This window comes from Vulpes lagopus, chromosome 1, assembly GCF_018345385.1.
Source record: "Vulpes lagopus strain Blue_001 chromosome 1, ASM1834538v1, whole genome shotgun sequence".
Lineage (NCBI taxonomy): Eukaryota > Metazoa > Chordata > Mammalia > Carnivora > Canidae > Vulpes > Vulpes lagopus.
Genome location: NC_054824.1, coordinates 142,827,509 through 142,846,334, shown reverse-complemented (window position 1 = coordinate 142,846,334; position 18,826 = coordinate 142,827,509). Strand labels below are relative to the sequence as shown.

The 18,826-nt window shown below is 51.5% G+C and overlaps 1 protein-coding gene across 3 annotated transcripts; it reads left to right on the top strand.

Moving 5' to 3' along the window:
• Positions 1-4,485: 4,485 nt before the first annotated feature.
• S100A2 (S100 calcium binding protein A2) lies at positions 4,486-10,232 on the top strand. 3 transcript variants are annotated; one of them, XM_041767592.1, is made up of 3 exons: positions 4,486-4,508; positions 8,610-8,757; positions 9,838-10,232. In XM_041767592.1, the coding sequence occupies exons 2-3, from the start codon at positions 8,617-8,619 to the stop codon at positions 9,988-9,990; spliced, it is 294 nt and encodes a 97-aa protein (XP_041623526.1). In that variant the 5' UTR covers positions 4,486-4,508; positions 8,610-8,616; the 3' UTR covers positions 9,991-10,232. The 3 variants fall into 3 exon arrangements, with proteins under 3 accessions (XP_041623526.1, XP_041623518.1, XP_041623510.1); XM_041767584.1 differs by lacking the exon at positions 4,486-4,508 and adding an exon at positions 5,596-5,681; XM_041767576.1 differs by lacking the exon at positions 4,486-4,508 and adding an exon at positions 7,227-7,388.
• Positions 10,233-18,826: the final 8,594 nt, after the last annotated feature.

The following is an 18,826-nucleotide window of genomic DNA, read 5'->3' as shown; positions in this document are numbered from 1 at the left end:
ATTAGATAGTGTATGTGTTGTACTCAAAACAATGTCTACAAAGAGTAGGCCCTTAGTAAACTTCAGTGTCTTTCCTCCTTCCTGCTTGCCCTCCTCTTTTTTTCTTTTATCTAGCTCGAAGCTGTGCAGGTTCAGAAAGGCATTCTTTACCACTTCAGTTAGTGATGATCGTGTTCTGAGAGATTAATTATTCTTCATTCCTGTGACTGCCTGGCAAGCCCAAACATTCCAGAAATCAGCTCAGTTTATTCCCAGCAGGAAAGTCCCTTTGAGAATCCAAATGCAAACCAGAGTCTGGTTGGTGGATAGAGAGCCAGGGCACATGAAGATGACAATCTTAGCAGGTTGCGTGGGGAGCTGGCATGATGATGTGAGTGTCTGCCCCTATGCAGGGTATCAATTTCCTTCTCTATGACATGGGGTGCAGGGAGGCTAAACTGGATCAGGCTAGGTTGTCACCAAACTCCACTATCTTTGAAGCTGGACTTGCGTGTTTTGCCAATTACAATGGGAAAAAAAAAAAAAAAAGAATCAAGCAAATAAACAGATTTTTCTCAATTTTAAGATTTACTTTATTATTTTTTCCTAAGGTCTTAACATCTGATACTAGCAGATGACCAAATGAAGTTTCAAAGGATGAATAAATATTGACAAGGAAACCAGGAATACATTATTGTTTTTGTGTTTTGGGGGATGTATGGCGTTTGATTGTATTTTCATGTTGCTGAGGTGTTAGACAACCCCATCTCAGCAATGACATAAATTCTTACTATACTTCTTCTACTGCTGTATCCAAAAATCCTTTTAGTATTCACTATGTGCTTTATGTGTATCATCTTGTTTGATCTTTGAGGGGGGATGATAGCATCCTCACAATACTGAAGAGGAAACTGATGTTTAGAGGGAAATTAAGGACCATCTGTAAGGTCATATGGCTAGTGTAGTAACTGTGATAACTTCCTTCTTCTGGTAAGAATCCTTTGACCATTGGGCTGGGAACCTGACCCACAGTGCCCAGTCATAGTGCCCTGACTCCCTGGACATAAGCATTGGTTCATGGCTGAGTGTGTGAACCAAGCAAGGCCAATCAGTGCTCTTCCTGGGATAGATTGGTACTGGGTTTACAAAGCTGGGACAGCTTATGGCCTGTTCCTTTTTCCTGCTGTGGTAAGATTAAAGCCAGTGTGTAAAGAGATGAACAGTGATGAGAGAAGGATGGATGGATGGACAGCTGGATGGACAGCTGGATGGATGTTGTTGAGTTCCCTGTTTTAGTCCCAAGGCTATGGTTCATTGATCCTTTGAATTATCTCAATGAGATTACCAATTACATAACACAATATTTCCCATTTTTTGCTTCAGTGAGCTTACGTGGAACTTCTTACAGATGAAGACCCTGGATGGATAGAATGAGAAAATGGTGAGGTCAACGTTAAAACCCAGAATCTGATGTTTTCTCTGCTGTTACCATTTCCTAGTATGACATATCAATCTCTTAAAACATCTCTCTTTAAACCACTTCCTCATGAGCAACACCCTGTAATTTTTAAAATCACCGCTCATCTTCCTGAGTCAACTTTCTTTTTTTGAAGCTGCTGTTTGTCCCTTTCTGAGATTTGGGAAGGGAGGTTTCCCTGGTTTATCAGAACATATCAGAATGCATCTCTCACTTTGGGTGTTTCTTGGCTGATGGCTAATCTTTCTGCTTTGTGTTGATTTCTGTTGGCACCAGTCTTACCAAGTGACACCTTCCATCCTTGGAACTTCCATCCTGGCAAGTGGTAGAAACCTGCCCCTCAGACCTGGGTGTTTGCTGAGCCAACAGCCAGTCTCCAGGCAGAGTGAGGCTGTGAGGAAACTGCAGGCAGAGGTGTGGGGGTAGTGTCTCAGCTCCTGAGTCAGGAGCTACAGGCCTCTGTACACTGACTTTCTGCAAGGACTTGTGGATAGGGCCAAAAAGTCCCCAAACCTGAGGTCCAGCAGTATGGGGGAATGGCCTGCCTCCTTCATGAGGACATAGATACTGGTGGGGGTGGCTGGAGGTTGGGGGCACAAGGTGTGGTTTGTTTCTGACCAGATCCCCTGAGTATTGATCCTCCTTAATGGTATGTTTTCCTCTCCTGCTGCCTCCGAAGCTGACCTTTCCCACTTATGGAAAGCAGCTGCCCACCTGTAGCCCTGTCCCTGGGGGGTGGGCCCATTGGGGAGGTGAGGAGGGTGCAGCCAGCTGGTTGAGAAAGAGAGCCAGAGTGTGGAGTCTTACCTCTTGCTTGTGGACAGAGAGAGGAGTGAAAGGGCTCTGTCCCCTAGAAGCCCTCCTGGGGAGTGGGGTATTGAATTGCCTCCTCCCCAAAGCACTGGCATGGGCAAGCAAGCAGCATCTAGTGGATGCCATGGTAGCAAGTCAGCTTCTGGAAGGTTTGGGGTGGTCTGGAAACGTGGTGTTGAAGGGAGTGGGGGGATGGTGGCGATAAGGGACAGCACTAGCCATTGGCCAAATACTTGCTCTGTGTCAGGTGCTGGGGACACTGAGAATGAGCCTAGTCTACTGGGGGAGACACATAAAGAATAGTCTCATAAAAGTTGCTGTTATAGGGCAGGGGACTGGTGAAGTCTGTAGGAGGAACACCTAACTATGTGCGCGTGTGTGTCCAGCAGGTATGGGGGCTGTGAAGTAAATTTGGGGTGTTTGCAGAGGAGTTGATCTTTGAGCTAAGTTTTTTTTTTTTTTAATTTTAAAAAGATTTTATATATTTATTTAAGAGAGAGAGAAAGCGAGAGACAGAGCATGAGCAGGGGGTGGGGGCGGCAGAGGGAGAGGGACAAGCAGAGCAGGGAGCCCAATGCAGAGCTCTATCCCAGGACCCTGAGATCATGACCTGATCTGAAAGCAGACCCTTGACTGACTGAGCTGCCTAGACGTCTCTTGAGCAGACTTTAAACTGTGATTAGGAGATGGACTGGACACACTGAGGATGGGCTCTTGGAGAGAATGAATGGCTTGTAAGGGCTTTGAGGTGTGAGAGGCCAAGGCCTGTGCATCAGCGAGATTGGTGCCTGAGCAGGTGTGTTGTACTTGGTAGTTTTCTCCTCAAAGTTATGAGACATCACTGGGCTTTCACCTGAGGGGTGACATGCTGAGATTTGAATTTAAGATCACTCTGGTGGCAGAGCTGAGATGGAGTCGGAATGGTGGCAAGGTTAGGGTGGCAGGAGAGTCCAGCCATCCAGGGGCACAGGGATGGGGCCACAGCTCAGGCAGTGAGACAGAGATGTGCAGTATTGAGGATGCAGGTGGCCTAATTAGCACCTGGAGGGCAGTGAGGGGAAGCAGGAGCCTAGGAGGACAGCCATGTTTCTGGTTTGGGTTAGGTCAATGGTGGTGTTATTTGTGGCACAGAGGGATACTGAGGGAGGTGGGAGGTCTAGGTAAGGTTTCTTTTAAGTCTGCTTTAAATGCAGACTGGAGTGCACTGGGAGGCAAGAGGAAAGGGTGGTGGTTGAGGATGCCAGAGCAGCGCAGGTGGAGGAGATGCTCCCCTGGGCACCGGTGAGGTTGAGAGATGAGTCCAGGGATCCCTGGGTGGCTCAGCGGTTTGGCGCCTGCCTCTGGCCCAGGGTGCGATCCTGGAGTCCCGGGATCGAGTCCCGCGTTGGGCTCCTGGTGTGGAGCCTGCTTCTCCCTCTGCCTGTGTCTCTGCCTCTCTCTCTTTTTCTCTGCCTATCATAAATAAATAAATAAATAAATAAAAATCTTAAAAAAAAAAAAAAAAAAAAAGAGAGAGAGAGAGATGAGTCCAAGGGGCCTGGTGTAGATGTGAGGAGAGAATGGCAGAGTCACGGTCTGAGTGGGAATAGGAAGGTTAGAGCTCTCAGGGATTTGCAGGGATTGGGGTTTATCGAGATTTACCATTATGACTACCCATGTTTAAATCATACCTCGGTTACTGTGTGAGCTCTGGCAAACTTGCCTGAGCCTTAATTTCCTCCTCTGTAAAGTGGGGTGAGATTGTATCAACTTTCTGGGATTGTTGTGTAAATTAAGTGGAATAACCTGCAGAGATCACCCAGAGCACAGTGGGTGCCCTGTCACCTGCCAGCACTGGGCCCGCACTAGCTCATCACCTGGTGAGATCAGCAGGATTTCTTGTGATCATGCTCTTAGGGGATAGTTAGATAAATTATTTAATGCAGTTTGTTCTGAGAAAACATTTCAAACTATATTTTGGGGCAGAGGAATAATAAAAGGGATCCTTATGGTGAAAAGGTCGAAGCTCAAAGTTGTGGTGCGACCAGGCAGAATCTCCAGGTGAGCTAGAGGGAACACCAGGGCTTCTGCCGAACTGCCCTGGGGTGGGGTGTGTGGGCAGAACCTGGCAGTACTCAGCCCCCTTCTGCTACCTCGGTCCCTCCGCCCCGTCCTTGGCTGTTAACAGCTTCTAGACCTGTGGCTTCCCTCTCACAGGTCCGCCTGTGCGGCCCGGCTGGGATCATCCAGGAAACGCCTTGTAAGTCGGGCAGGTGTGAGGCTGTGGGTGTGGGAAGGCCCCTGGACGTGAGTCAGCGGCCTCCTCCCTGGTGAGTCAGGGGTGGGGGCCGGCTGGCAGGGAGGAGGCGGAGCAGGGCGGGGCCGGCCAGCACAGGTCTCCACCACCAGGGGGCAGGAACCAGGCGGGGAAAAGCAGCCCCAGTGCTGGAGGCCTCTGGCCCCCGGGCCGGTGGACGTGGAGCCGAGACAGCTCCGCGGGCTGGGCGTGGGCGGAGTCGCTGCCGGGGACGTGCCCATGGCCCAAGTGTGCCCGGTTTCTCTGCCTTCGTGGGCAAGTGGAGATGAACTGGGATTGGTCGCTGGGGTCATTCTCTCCAGCCCTCCTGTCTGCTGACTGGGAGGGAGCTGCTCCACTCGCTGTGAGTCAGCGGCATGTGATTCTCACCAGTGTCAGGCCTCTGGCCCCTTGATGGGCACCGTGGGGCCTCAGTTCCCGAGGAACAGGCCTCCCGGTGCCGCCCTGGCAGTCGGTGGCTCTCTGGCATACCCCTCACTGTGCCCCCCACCCCCCACCCCGTTCCTGTGGCCTTCTGGACTGTTCTCCCTGGCTCCAGGGTCTCCAGCCTGCCACTGGGGCGATTGCGCAGCAGCTTCCCTCCCTGGGCCCCAGGGCTGGAGCTGGCAGTTCCTCAGGGGGGTTCCTCAGGGATTTATAGCTTCCGGAAGCTGTTTTCCAGTGTCTAAGTGTCACTCCTGGGATCTGAGAAATCATGATTTGGTAGCAGAGCCAGTGGTGTGATTTGGGAGGTGAGAAAGTCCCCTGGCTCCTAAATACCATCCCTAGTGCCCCCACTGTGTTCAGTAACCACAGACACGGTTGGCACCGGGTGTGCGTGACCCTTTGCTCATGCAGAACTGAACGAGACCCAGTCCTCACCCAGTGAGCTCACCAATGTGGGAGTGAGGGCAAGAGAAGACAAGCCCTCGGCTGACTCAACCCAGAGCAGATGCTCTAGTCCTTGTATGGGACAGAGCAGGTAGAGATGGAATCTGGCTGGGCCTGGGGAAGTAGGTGGCCTTTAACTGGCCTTTGGGGGGTAGCTGAGATTTCAGCAGGAAAGAGGGCTATGGGGTGCAGGGGCCAGCATCCACAACAGGTCTCATGGTGAAGGCAGAGCTGTGCTCAAGGCAGGTAGGCTGTGTGCAGAAGAGGCCCCAAAGCAGGTGGGGCCAGAGTCCCAGCACCTCAGGGCCAGGCTGTGTATGGGGTCCACGGGCCACAGTGCCCTCTAAGCCTGAGAGGCCTTTTCTCAAGAGCACTCCACTCACTGGGCTTTACTGGTGGGGTGCAGTAGGATTTGATGGGGAGGGTCAGTCAGGGAGGGGTCCACCAGCACTGGGAAGGAGGGGACATGGGGGTTAGGGGGGCTCCAAGGCCTGAGTCCATCTGCATGGGTCAGTCTGCCACAGGTCCCATGGTGACCCTGGGCAGGAGCAGCCCAGCATCTATGTGACCCTGTCACATCTGTCCCAGCTCCTCCACACTCACTCAAAGCTCCCAGGGGTGCCCCACGAAGGGCCCTGTGCCAGTGCCCTCTCCCCAAGCACTGCCCCGGCTTTCCGGCCTTCTGAGAGGAGGCGGGTGCCGCTGAGTCACTGCTTGGGTATCTGGGGCTGGAGCCATGGCTGAGTCACCTGGGACTAGGGCCCGGGGGATGGGAAAGGAGCTGCTGGACATCTGGAAGGGGGAGGGGGGCTGGGCGGAGGCAGGAAGGGCAGTGCCAGCTCTGGGGGGGTGGGGACCAGGGGCAGTGGACAAAGAGCCGGGAGCCACTCATCCCTGGCAACCCCTCCCCTGGGCTGGGCCCTGAGTGGCTGCTGGGTTTGGGGAGGAGCCTGGCAGGATGGGGTGACCCAGGGTGGTGACTGTGCCCTGCCCCAGGCCTGGCCTCCACTGGGGAAGCTGCCTGCCTTGCTCACTTGCCCACCCCCCACACTGGAGAGGGGATCCTGGCCTTCCCTGCTCCCTGCAAACCTCCAGGGTCTCCCTCACAGTCTCACACAGAATGCTCACCCCACCAACCGTAGACCCCACCCTGACAGCGCCCAGACCAACAGGGCGAGCAGAGCCTCCGCCTCCTGCCTCCCTGACGCGCCTCCTGTCCACGGGGCCTCTCAGCGTGTTCTCTGCACAGGCTTCCCTCATTACCTTACCAAGAGGAATTCCCAGGAGCTCCCCTAGCTCCTTTTTTTTTTTTTTTTTTTAAAGATTTTATTTATTCATGAGACACGCAGGGAGAGGCAGAGACATAGGCAGGCTCCATGCAAGGAGCCTGATGTGGGACTTGATCCCAGGACCCCAGGATCATGCCCTGGGCCAAAGGCAGGTGCCAAACTGCTGAGCCACCCAGGGATCCCCACTCCCGTAGCTCCTTAAGTCAGCTTGCACACATACACACACTCACACACTCACGCGCACATACGCTCACATACATACACACTTACACGCCTGCCCGGGAAGTCCCTGGGAGCCTGTATCCTCTGACTCACAGATGAGCTGTGACTTGCAGGCATGTGTCAGAAGAGGCCTGGCATGAGACGCTCAGCCCACCAACGGGGGCCACTGCCCCTCACCCTGGGCCTGGGCTGCCCCTTCCCCAGACACCTCCCACTCCTCTCTGCGACCTGGGTGAGGCCTTCCTTTCCAGCTGGTGGTGGAGCTCAAAGTGTCTGGGAGGGAGGGGGCTAGCCAGGAGTGGGTGGGGGTGGCAGGAGGCCAGACTCTGGCGGGATCAGGTTAGGGCAGGTTTGGGGGCCAGAGGGGCAGGCATATAAACCCCACTGTGCACACCTGGCCCTCTGCTTTCCTTGCAGAGTGTGTCTGTCATCATCGGGTCTGGTGAGTACCTCCATCCTGCTGAGGGCTGGTTGGGGGGGTCCCCTGGGTCTCTGCCTTATTCCTGTGTCTTGACCCTTGTCTCCATACTTTCCTCATTCTGGATCTCTCCCTCTAGGGGACCTTGTTTGAAGTGTGGGAATGAGGGCTTTTCCCAGGTTCCTCTGTGAGGTCTCAGTGTGGGGGTAGCTCTGAGGCCTTCTCTTGGGTCTTATTCTGGGCATCTCAGTCTAGAGACCCTTCTTGGGGGTCTAGGCCCAGGAATATGAGGTGTGGAGGGTGATGCTGTAATGAGAGTCTTGACTGTGGTTTTTGTTTTTGTGAAGTCCTGGGTTCTAGCAGGACTGAGGGAAAGAGCCAGGGATCTCAAGTACCTGGGTCCTGCCCTGAGTGGCTGCACGGTGCCCTGCCCTCCCCCTTCTCAACTCCTCCCTTTGGAGAAGGCAGTGCTAGCAGGGTGGGCCCAGGGCACTCCTTGGCCCGGGACCCTCACCCCAGGACCCCCAAGCTTCCCAGGGCTGCTCAGAGCATTCTCAGGGGCAGAGCCGTGGAAAAGATGGCCTCTGAGTTCTGCCTGCTGTTCCCAGGGCACAGGACATGCAGTTCCTTTAGTACCAATTGTAATAGGATCCTTCTTTCTGGGGAGGGTTGTTCAGTGGCCTCCACCAGTTCCCTGTCTGATTGAGACAATGCCCCTCCCCTGGGGGCTCAGAGGTTTCCAGTGTGAGTGAAGATCCATCCCTGTCCTCTGAGAGTCCTTAGTCCAGTGGACAAAACACACTTGCCCAAGGGCACTGCCTCCAGCCTTACGGGCCCCTTGTATATGAGGGAGATGACTCCTCGGGGACTCTCATACCCTGGGCTGCAGCTGTGACTGACTAGGCTGTGGAGAGGCCACCTTCCCGGTGCTGGCACAGAGCCCACTGGTCTGTGGAAGAGGCTCCATGGAGAGGACAGTAGGTGGGACTCTGGCCACCTGCTCATTTCCCTTTCCACAGACACTCAAAGTGGGGAGCCCTGCCCTCAGGGCTGTGTCACAGGTGCGATCGGAGGAGACACGAAGCCCTGCCCTTGGTGATTTCCAAACACGGGGAAGAGTTCAGCATCTGCCTGCAGCGGGTAGTGGATATATAGCTTCTACCCAGGGAGGCACAGTGTCTGGACAGACGCAGAGAGGAGCACAAGGGCTGAAGTGTCTCCATCACTTGCCACCCCGTGCCCCAGATCCAAGATGTCCAGTCCCCTGGAGCAGGCGCTGGCTGTGATGGTCTCCACCTTCCACAAGTACTCTGGCCAAGAGGGTGACAAGTTCAAGCTGAGCAAGGCGGAGATGAAGACACTTTTGCAGAAGGAGCTGCCCAGCTTTGTTGGGGTGAGTGGGGCTGGCTGGGATGAGAGGGTCCTGATGTGTGTGTGGGGGGGTTGCTGCTGCAGGAGGTTGAGGCCCCAGTGGGAGTACCCTATCACTGCTGTTCCCACGGCTCTCCAGAGGATGGATGGCTGTCAGGGCCCTCAGCGGCCATCTGTCCAGTCCCCTCACTGAGTTGAGCAAGCCAGAGCCCCGAGAGGGGAAGTGACGGCCCAGGAGCACACAGCTCTCTTGCTCTTAGTTTCCATGTTCTATGCCAGACTAAGAAGGGACACCGGGAGAGAAAAGTGCAGCTAGCACATGCAGCCTGGGGTTGTTTGCAGACAGATGCAGTCAACTTTCAGTTTGCCCCTTGCCTTCCCCATACTGACTACTGAATAATTTTAAGTCAGGCCTCAGGCTGTGGACTTATGCAGCATGTCCTTTATTCTTTTAAAATGTTTTTTGGTTAAGCCTTTCTAATTTGGTTTCCTTTTGGCTGGTATTAAAAACTTTGCCTTTTCTGAATTCAGGAATTTCTTCATCAGCAACATGAGGTAGCGATGCCCACGTTGCTGGTCTCGGGGGGTGGTGGTTACCTGGGGGCCCCTCACTCCCCGTACAGGCAGCTGGAGACCTTTCTCACCGAAGGCCTACCTGTCCTCACTCATGTGGTCTCCTCGTAGCTCCCCGGAGCTCCCGGCCCACTTACCTACTGCCCAGTGCAGACAGAGGGCTGGGCTCTGGAGCACAGCAAGGACTGTGTCTTCTCTGTGTGCCTGCACCTTACCAAATGTGTGGTACAGAAGAGATACTAGCACCGGTGACAGATGAATGATCCCAGTGGGATATTATGCTTTAGGCCCCAACTGGAAGGGGTTGCTGAACAGTGGTTGGTATCTGACCTAAACTGCTTCAAGACTAACCTATCTTCTTCCCCTCTTTTGTTTTTGGACAAATTTCACTTGTAGCATTTATGAATCAGCAATAAAGATCTAAAAATACAAAAAAAAAAAAACAAAAAAAAACAAACCCATAGTGGGTGTGGGTTTGGTGTGGGGGTGGGTGGAGAGCAGCCTGCTGAGGTATTCTCTCTCCCTTCAGGAGAAGGTGGATGAGGAGGGCCTGAAGAAGCTGATGGGAAATCTGGATGAGAACAGTGACCAACAGGTGGATTTCCAGGAGTACGCGGTTTTTCTGGCCCTGGTCACTATCATGTGCAATGACTTCTTCCAGGACTCCCCAGACCGGCCCTGAAGCAGAACTCTTACTCTGCCAAGGGCCTCCTGGCCTACGAGGACTCTAGCTTTCCTTTTTGTATTCAATAAACTTTTCTGTTGATGGTATTCTAATTGCTCAGTGATGCCCCATACCCTGGTCTGCACAATTGGGGTGCTGGAAAACCAGAGCCTCCTTAGATCCTACCTCCCCTGGGCCCTGACTCTTTTCTGGAAATCTCCTCAAGGCCAGAGCTATGCCTCAGGTCCCAGACTTTGTGATTTCAAATACCATCAAAAAATTGAGATAGTTTGCTAACTTTTTTTCTTTTTTTGCCAAATAAAGATATTAAAAAAGGCAAATCCCATTCACCATCACCATCATTTCATAAAAAGATAAAATTCCAACAAAGGAGGAAGGATATACTCAGAACAAAGGACAGGCCTTGACATTCAATGCTGTGAACAGTTGTACTCAGAACTGCTCAAGAGGTATACATTGGTCTGAATGACTCGGCACACCTCCTCATGAAGGACTTCTTGCCAGGTTGCAGGCCATCAGCAGTGGCCCTGTTTTAGCAAAGTTTTTTTTCTTTTCTTTTCTTTTTTTTTTTGATATCTGCTCTCAGATTGGCTTTCGTGTGAATTCATCCTTCTCTGGTCTCTGTTGGAAGCTACCAAGCTCATTCCTATCAGCATCCTGATTGTTTTCTACCATGTTCCCTAAGCTTGTATAGTGAGGTTGCCATCTGTTCTGCACCCTATGTTCAATCAGGTGACAGCCTAACCAAGTGCTTTGTCACTGCCTTACAGGGTCACCGACTTTCCAACTAGCAAAGTTGAGGTCTGCATATATTTTTTTAAGATTTTATTTATTTACTTATTCGAGAGAGAGAGAAAAAGAGAGAGAGAGAGGCAGAGACACAGGCAGAGAGAGACACAGGCTCCATGCAGAGAGCCCAACGTGGGACTCCATCCAGGGTCTCCAGGATCAAGCCCTGGGCTGAAGGTGGCGCTAAACCGCTGAGCCACCTGGGCTGCCCGAGGTCTGCATATTTTATTCTGTCCTCTCTTCAATTAATTACGTACATTAGGTTTTTTCTCTCTCTCTTTCTCTTTCTTTTTAATGGGTCCCAATCCTCGTTACCAAATTCTCTACAGTTAGGAATGTATTCAGTTGTAAGGCACAGGAAACCTGACTAACAATGGGATAAATAAATTGGCATTTAAGTGCCTCATTAAATAAGTCTGAGATATGCAATTCAGGTTTGGTTCAGTGACTCAGAGATGCTGTTTGGTTACCTGTCACTGCATTAAAGTCACCCAACACTTGGTGAATTAAGACAGATTCATTTTCCCTCCAGTTTCTGTAAGGAGACCACGATCAGTCAGTGGGGTTCTCATTTGGAATTCCTCATGTGGTTTCAGATGGATGTTGGAGCTGGAGTCATCAGAAAATTCCAATCAATTCAACTTCTGAGGTAGCTCACTTAATATGTCTGGCAACTGGTGCTGGCTGTAAGCTGGGAGCTCAGCTGAAACTGTCATCTGGACCTCTCTATGTAGCTTGGACTTCTCAGAGCATGGCAACTAGGTTCTGATAAGGAGTGTCCCTTGAGTGAGTATCCCAAGAGGTCCCAATGGGGGCTATGAGACTTTCAAGGTTTATCTCAGAAACCCAAGAATATCACTTCTGCTGCATTCTATTCATCAAGCAAGTCATTAGTCTGGCCCAGATTTAAGGTTCCATCTTTTCATGAGAAGAGCAGTAGCACAAAATCGACACTGGCCACCTTTGGAGACCGTATACCATAGTCTGACTTCTAGCAACCATGTGTAGAATGCACATGACCTACCATGTCTTACCCTATTAAGGCATCCTTCCTTAGACCTACCAAGTCTCACCCCATTAAGGCATCAATGTGAAGTCCAGGGTCTTGCCATTATGTCAGCCCCAAGTTTGGGTGTTGCTGAGTACAGCTCCTTGAGAACAATTCCCCTGGACCTGAAGACCTATGAACAACACATTCAACGCACAAAGGTGAGATAGACAGGTAATAAACACACCTAGTCTAAAAGGAGTGGTGGTGGATTGAGGGCATGAAAGTGTCATTGGCCCATAGCAATTCTGAATTTGAGTTGGACGTGTGCCACCAGAATCTTGATTAGGGCCAGTTTTGCTCCCTATAACTGATTCTTCATGGGTCCACTTTCTAAGCTCTTGATTTCATTCTCTTTAACTCTTTATTTTTCCATAAGAAATGTTTGTGTTGGGCCCCTGAGTGGTTCAGTCTGTGAAGTGTCTGCCTTTGGCTCAGGTCATGATCCCAGGGTCCTGGGATCGAGCCCCATATCAGGCTCCCTGGTCAATGGGGAGTCTGCTTCTCCCTCTGCCTCTTCCCCTGCTTGTCTCTCTCTAAAACAAATAAATAAAGTCTAAAAAAAAAAAAAAAGAAATGTCTGTTTGTAGCTTTCTTAGCTGTCTCCTGCCCAAAGGAAGTTGACAACCCAAAGCTTCTTTTGTTTGCACCGTCTCTATGATTTTCAGCCCAAGATTATGTAATTCCTTTAAAAATGTTGTGGGGGGCATCCCCAGTGGCTCAGTAGTTTAGTGCCACCTTCATCCCGGGGTGTGATCCTGGGGACCTGGGATCGAGTCCCACGTTGGGCTCCCTGTATGGAGCCTGCTTCTCTCTCTGCCTGTGTCTCTGCCTCTCTCTCTCTCTGTGTCTCTCATGAATAAATAAAATAAAATCTTAAAAAAAATGTTGTGGGCTTTCTGTGTATCAACTTATAATTCATTTGATTAGACAAAAGCCACACTAGCTAACCATCCAGAGACCAGCCCCTCCCTCCCTTAGATGGACAGCCAGGGAGCTCTTATCTGAAAGGCACACTTGTGAATTATTAGAAGCCAACTTGTTTATCCAAGAAGATATGTGAGACTTGCCTTTAAATCTTTCCAAGTCTATACCTTTGACTTCGTTTTTACCTGGTGTCCTTCTCTATTGGGGAGGCCCTGCATTTGACTTTGCCCTGAGGCCATTTATCACTTTGAGAGCCAAGCTGGCCATAAAGACTGTTCTGGGTCCTCTATACTTCTTCTGAAAAACCTGAGCTGTTCCTTCTTAGGTCATTTTTTTCTTCTCATATTTTATCATGGGTGTCAGAATAAGTAGGCCCTTTCAGCATTCTGTCTAAACATCTCCTTAGCTGGATCATGAGTTCATTAGGTACTCTTTCTATTTTTCTGTTACCATAGAATTCCCAGACATTCCACGACTACCTACTAGGGGTCACCCTTCCTTCAGCCTTCAGTAATAATTTCCTCACTACCCTCTAAATTATTCCTGTGAACCTCTTTGAGGTGTTCCTAGCTTTCACTTATTGCCTGCTCCCAAAGCCAATGGTTTGTGTAACAGCATCATCCCTTCTTGCAAGGAACCAGCTCATATTAACTTACTAAGCTTTTCCTACCACCTCCTCTATCACTATGTGTAGTTTCCATTTGGCCTGCATCCCCAAGATACATCAATGAACAGTTCAATGAAATATTTTGTCATTTCATAACAAGGGTCCCTGGCTTTCCAGCCTGGACGAACTGGGCTCTTGTATCTCTCTATCTTTCCTCCTCCACATAGCCAATTCTACATTTGATTCTTTTATTTGAGGACTGCACTTTCAGATGTAAAATTCTCTACCAGTTTGGAATGTATTCAGCTCTGAGTTGCAATAACCTGATGAATAAGTGACTTAAATTATCTTATATAACAAGTCTGGGGTGGGCAGTTCAGGGTTGGTTCAAGGGGTGCAGAGATGCCACATGACACCAAGTGTCTTTTCAGTTTTTTTGCTCTGTAACCTATAGTATATATGCTTTCTACCTCGTGCATGCTGTTTCATGATCACAAGATGGCTGCTATACCTCCAGGTCTGTGTTCTAGTCTGGAAGATAGAGGAAGGGTAAGGTGCAAAAACCTTTTCCTTAGACTTTGCCTTTTTATTATGCAAAAACTAGTCTCTCCAAGGATTTCCACTTGCATCTCTTTGATCTTAAGGATATATTATGGCTAGTCCTAGCTGCAACCAAGTATTTTCACCAGGGCATGTGAAAGAAAAAAATTGTTTTTTTTTAAAGATTCTATCTATCTATCTATCTATCTATCTATCTATCTATCTATCTATCTATCTCTCTATCTATCATTTGATAAATAAAATGTGAGAGTGAGCACACATATGTGGGAGCAGAGGGTGGAACAGAGGTGGAGGGAGGGAGAGAGACAAGCTGACTCTGTACTCAGCACAGAGCCCAATGCAGGGCTTTGCCATCTGGTCTCAGGACTTTGCGATCACAACCTGAACCAAGACCAAGAGTTGGCCACTCAACCAACTAGCCATCCAGGTGCCCCCAAAATGGGTTTTAATAATAAGGAGAGACAAGAATGGACAGTGGACAAGCAATCGACAATATTTTCCTGAACTGTCTGGGAGCTGGGAGAGGCTGAATAAGGAACAGTGTTGGGACTTTACCCAGGTCTGTAAGAAAAGGCCTCACTTCTATGGGACATGGGATATGGAGCAGGGGTCTGGGCCTTCCTCCTTTTCCCCTGCCCACCTTTTCCCCTGCCCCTGTCCTTTGGCTTTGGGATGCCTGAGTGACTCAGTGGTTGAGCGTCTGCCTTTGGCTCAGAGCATGATCCCGGAGTCCCAGGATCAAGTCCCACATTGGGCTCCCTGCATAGAGCCTGCTTCTTTTCCCTCTTCCTGTGTCTCTGCCTCTCTCTCTCTGTGTCTCTCATGAATAAATGAATAAAGATGGTATTTTAAAAAAATAAATGAAGCTTAGGCTTTGTGGGAAGGGAAGGGGACCTGGGTAAGCAGAGTCCAGACGTTCTTGGACTCTTTTTTTTTTTTTTTCATTCTTGGACTCTTGATGAATCAAGGGGAAATACGGCTTATTTGTTGGTGGTCTGTATGCTCACAGTGGACCCTGGCTTTTGCTGGGGCTCAGTTCCCCATTCTTGGGCTGTTTTGTCTTGTGGAGACTGGCCTCAGCTGGCTGGGCACTGAATGGGGCTAATTTCTTTTCCTTATGCACATCTGAGAGACTTACAAACACTAGACTTAGCTAGCTGGTTGCAACAGTCTTCCTAGAAAATCTGTGCTGAGGCAGAGGGCAGAAGAGTCCAGAAATGGCAGGTTCAAAGAGGTTGGCCAGCTCTCTCCCTCCCTCCTCCTGGAGCTGCAGCTGGGAGGAGGGCCTGTTGTTCCCTTGGCTTTTGGCTCTTTGGGATCTACCTTTGGCAGCCTATTAACCCTTGCAGAAAAGATAGTGACGTCAAGTGTGGCTCTTGAGATGAATGACTGAACTAGAGCTCCCCGTGCTCCTGTCTTCAGGTCACATGAGCTCTCCGATGACTCACCGCTCCCACCCGGCTCAGCCATCAAAAGAGGTGGTGTCCTAAGCTGTACAGGCTCTCCTTGGCCTCCGTTCTTCCCAGCAAAGGCTCCCTGGCTGGAGCCCAGTAATCAAATATTCCCTGCTCACCTCTTCTTCAGGGGCTTAGATGATGAGGAAGAAGGTGGATCAGTCTAACAACACTTCATTGGCCCCACGGGGCTATGGCATTGGGGGTACTCACCCTGCCCCAGGCCCATGTCCTTTTGGAACAAGCACGTGAATGTCCAGATGCTCTAGGACACTTCATCTTATTTCTCCCTGAAGTGCAGAACCAGACACTGAGCTTCAGAGGGCAATGTAGTTTCCCAGGAGCCTTTCAAAGACCATGGTGGATAAGGTGGGGGCAGTAGAGAGAGGGGAGGGAGAGAGGCAGGGAAAGGGAGGGCCAGCGCTAGGGGAAGTCCTCCCCGATCAGATTGTGTCTACTCCTACCCGCACACCCACAGGCCAAGGAGGGACCCTCACCTTCCAAATGTGCTGGACACTTGCACAGGGCAGCTCTGGGGAAAGCCCAAGTATAGAGAATCGAGGGTAGGTCTCCACCGACAGCAGACAAAGAGGGTGGCCACCCACTGGCCTGGGGTGTGTGTGTGAGGTACCTTAGGGACCATTGCAACTCTGCAGAAGAGAGTCCAGGCCAGCTGGTTGGGAAGGCAGGTGGATTCCCAACACTGCAAGGACCCAGGAAAGCAAGGGTTTGCAGCTTACCCGTGCTCTGTGTGGAGGCAAAAGTCTGCACCAAGTGGCCCAGTGACAAGGGCCTTGCACTCTCCTTCCACCTCCCCACTCTTGACACCTCCGTGGAGGGGTTTCAGTGGGCTGGAAGGCTGGAACGGAGAATGACATCAAGCCCCTTCACATGGGAGTCTTAGGGTAGGAATCTTCCAAACCCACTTTGGAGGGCCAGACAAGGCCAGGGTTAAGTTCCAGGTGGCAGGAGGGTGCTGGAGTCTGTGGCCGAATCCAGTGAAGGGCTCTTTTCATGCCTGTCCTCTGACCCCAAAGTCCCAGGTGAGCTCTTGCCTTTCCCAGTAGCAGGCAAACAAAGGTGGAGCATCCTTCTGGAAAGTGCGACTGACTCAGGATTGCAAAGGACCTATGAGTACCAGGCTGTGGCTCTCCAGACCACCCCGTAGGGGATTAGCCTGCCACCATTGTCTTCCCCCTTGGCCCTGCTCTGTGGGTCTTGCTAGCATGGACTCCACCAGCCCACCATATGTTTATTTGTCCCATCTGTGTCATTTCCACAGAGCCCAGGACTGACCTGTCTTCCTTATGACTATGCTCACCAAGCCTTGGACAGGTGTCTTTAAATATCTACATGAGTAATGAGTGGCTCCTAGGCTTGCCACTTAGCTGTGTGACCTCACTTAACATTTATGCCCTTCCTATGCACTTCCTATGCACAGACACTATTTATCTGTGAACTTGTGTATCTGAACTCGTATACGCCCCACAGCAATCCTATGAAGTGTCACCATTATGATCCTTGATAATGGACAGAAGACGGAAGTGAGGCCCAGAACGCGGGCTGCCCTGTGGCAGGGAGGCGTCTGGCGGCAGAGCCCAGAAATCACAGGCCCCCACTTCTGTGCCCTCCTTCTTGTAACCTTGCCTATAAAACAGGGCTAATCACAGTTCTCCTTTCCCTACCTGCCCCTGCTGGCTCCCCTCACCCACAGGGGCAAAGTTTGGGTGCTGGGAAGGGCTGGGGTCCAGGCACTGTGGGCTCTCTGACTGCCTCCACCAGCACGGCCTTCCACGGAGGCCTGGGTGCGACCTTGTCTCCCCTTCCTGCATACTCTGGCAGGTCTCGGGTTCTCTTGCTATGAAATGGGGAGGGTCTCTCAGGCTGGGGGTGGGAGAGAGGGAATAGAGTCAATGATACGGAGGGGTTTCCACTTTAGGTAATACAGTGGTCTGTGCCCACTGCATCTAAAAACAATAAAAAATGCTGGACAGGATTTAAAAAAATGTGTTTCCAGCAATGAGGAGCTCACGGGGCAGTAAGGAATCAGGAGACCAAAATCTAAGAGAAAGCCAACTCTGAGAGGTGAGCCGGCACCAGGGGCCCTCATGTCCCGAGAGCATTGGCCAAGCTGAGCCAAAACCACCTTTGGCTTTCATAGTGTGTGGAATGAGGAAGACAGATGCTGAAGCCAGGGCTCATTGAGGAGGGCAGATGAAGGGCAGGCCCCATCATGTCGGGACCCCAAAGGGCTACCTACATACCCCTGCTAGCAGCCTGAAGGATCCCAGCCCCATCACATCAAGCCTCAAGAAAGGGAGGACAGCACATACCTTGGGACCCTGTGCATAGGGTCTGTAGCTCCTCACAGCTCTTAGGGCAGTTGTGGATGGGGAGCAGTCAGCCTGAGTATGGAAGGGCCTCAGAGCAGCCACCTCCTCCTATTCCTCCAACACCCTGCAGGTGGTCCTCAGGAGACAGAGCAGCCCCTGCCTGAAGCCACTGAGGACCATCGATCTCATCAGGCAGGGAGGTTATGTCAGGCCTCAGTTTCTTGCCCGCAGATGAGGAGCAAAGCAGATGCTCCCCAAGATCCCCTCTGGCACAGGGGTCTTCTGAGGAGGCTATGTGTGCCTGCACTTGGCACCCCTCTAGAGTAAGGAGGTAGTGGTGGATGTGACAGATTGGCCTGTCTCCTCCAAGTGCTCTGCTAGGGGATGGGGGCATGAGGGTGTGGTGGTGTCTGTGGCCCAGACTGGGCCTTTGATGTACTCACAGGTAGGTGGGCTGGCGGGGCCTGTAATAAGGGCCGCCAGGGCAAGAGGCAGGGGAGCCCCTAGGGGCATCCGCAGCTTGACCTGCTTGGGTCCCCATAATTGCTTCCTCCCCTCCTTGGGAGGGTACAAATAGAGATGCCTCGTCTCTAGCCTCCTACAGCTGAAACCAGCAGCAGTGGTGAGTGCCAGCTGCTGGGGTCCTGTCCTGCAGTGGGTGTCAGGTAGTTCAGGGTCTGTGGATGGGAGTGGGGCTGGGAAGGGATATCAGGTATAGGGGGCTCAGGGGGCCTCTGTACAGTGAAGGGCTGCCCGGAGTTTGGGTTAGGGGTGTGCAGAGCTGAGGGCTGGTGGGGGCAGGGGCCTCGGTGGGGAGAGAGGATTCCTTCGGGTCTCCAGACAACCAGCTTCTGAAAAAGCAACCTGGTGCCAGCCAGGCCAGAGGAGCCCAGAAGGGCCACGGAGCACCTCTTAGGTTCCACATTCCTTGGGCTGTGGCCCTTTTCTATGCTGGGAACCCAGACACCCTGTTCCAATGCTGGCTGTCACAAGGACCCTACAGGCAGTTTTTTGCCCCTCACTCCTGCCCCTTGCCTGGCCAGCCTTCTACCCCACAGGCCCGCAAAGGGGAGGCAGGGACAGAGCCTTGGCCTTGGCTGCAGTGCTGCTGATT

Coding starts and splice junctions, on each gene's coding strand:
- S100A2 (XM_041767592.1), top strand. CDS start 8,617: ATGTCCAGTCCCCTGGAGCAGGCGCTGGCTGTGATGGTCTCCACCTTC. Junction 8,758..9,837: donor AGCTGCCCAGCTTTGTTGGG/GTGAGTGGGGCT, acceptor CTCTCCCTTCAG/GAGAAGGTGGATGAGGAGGG.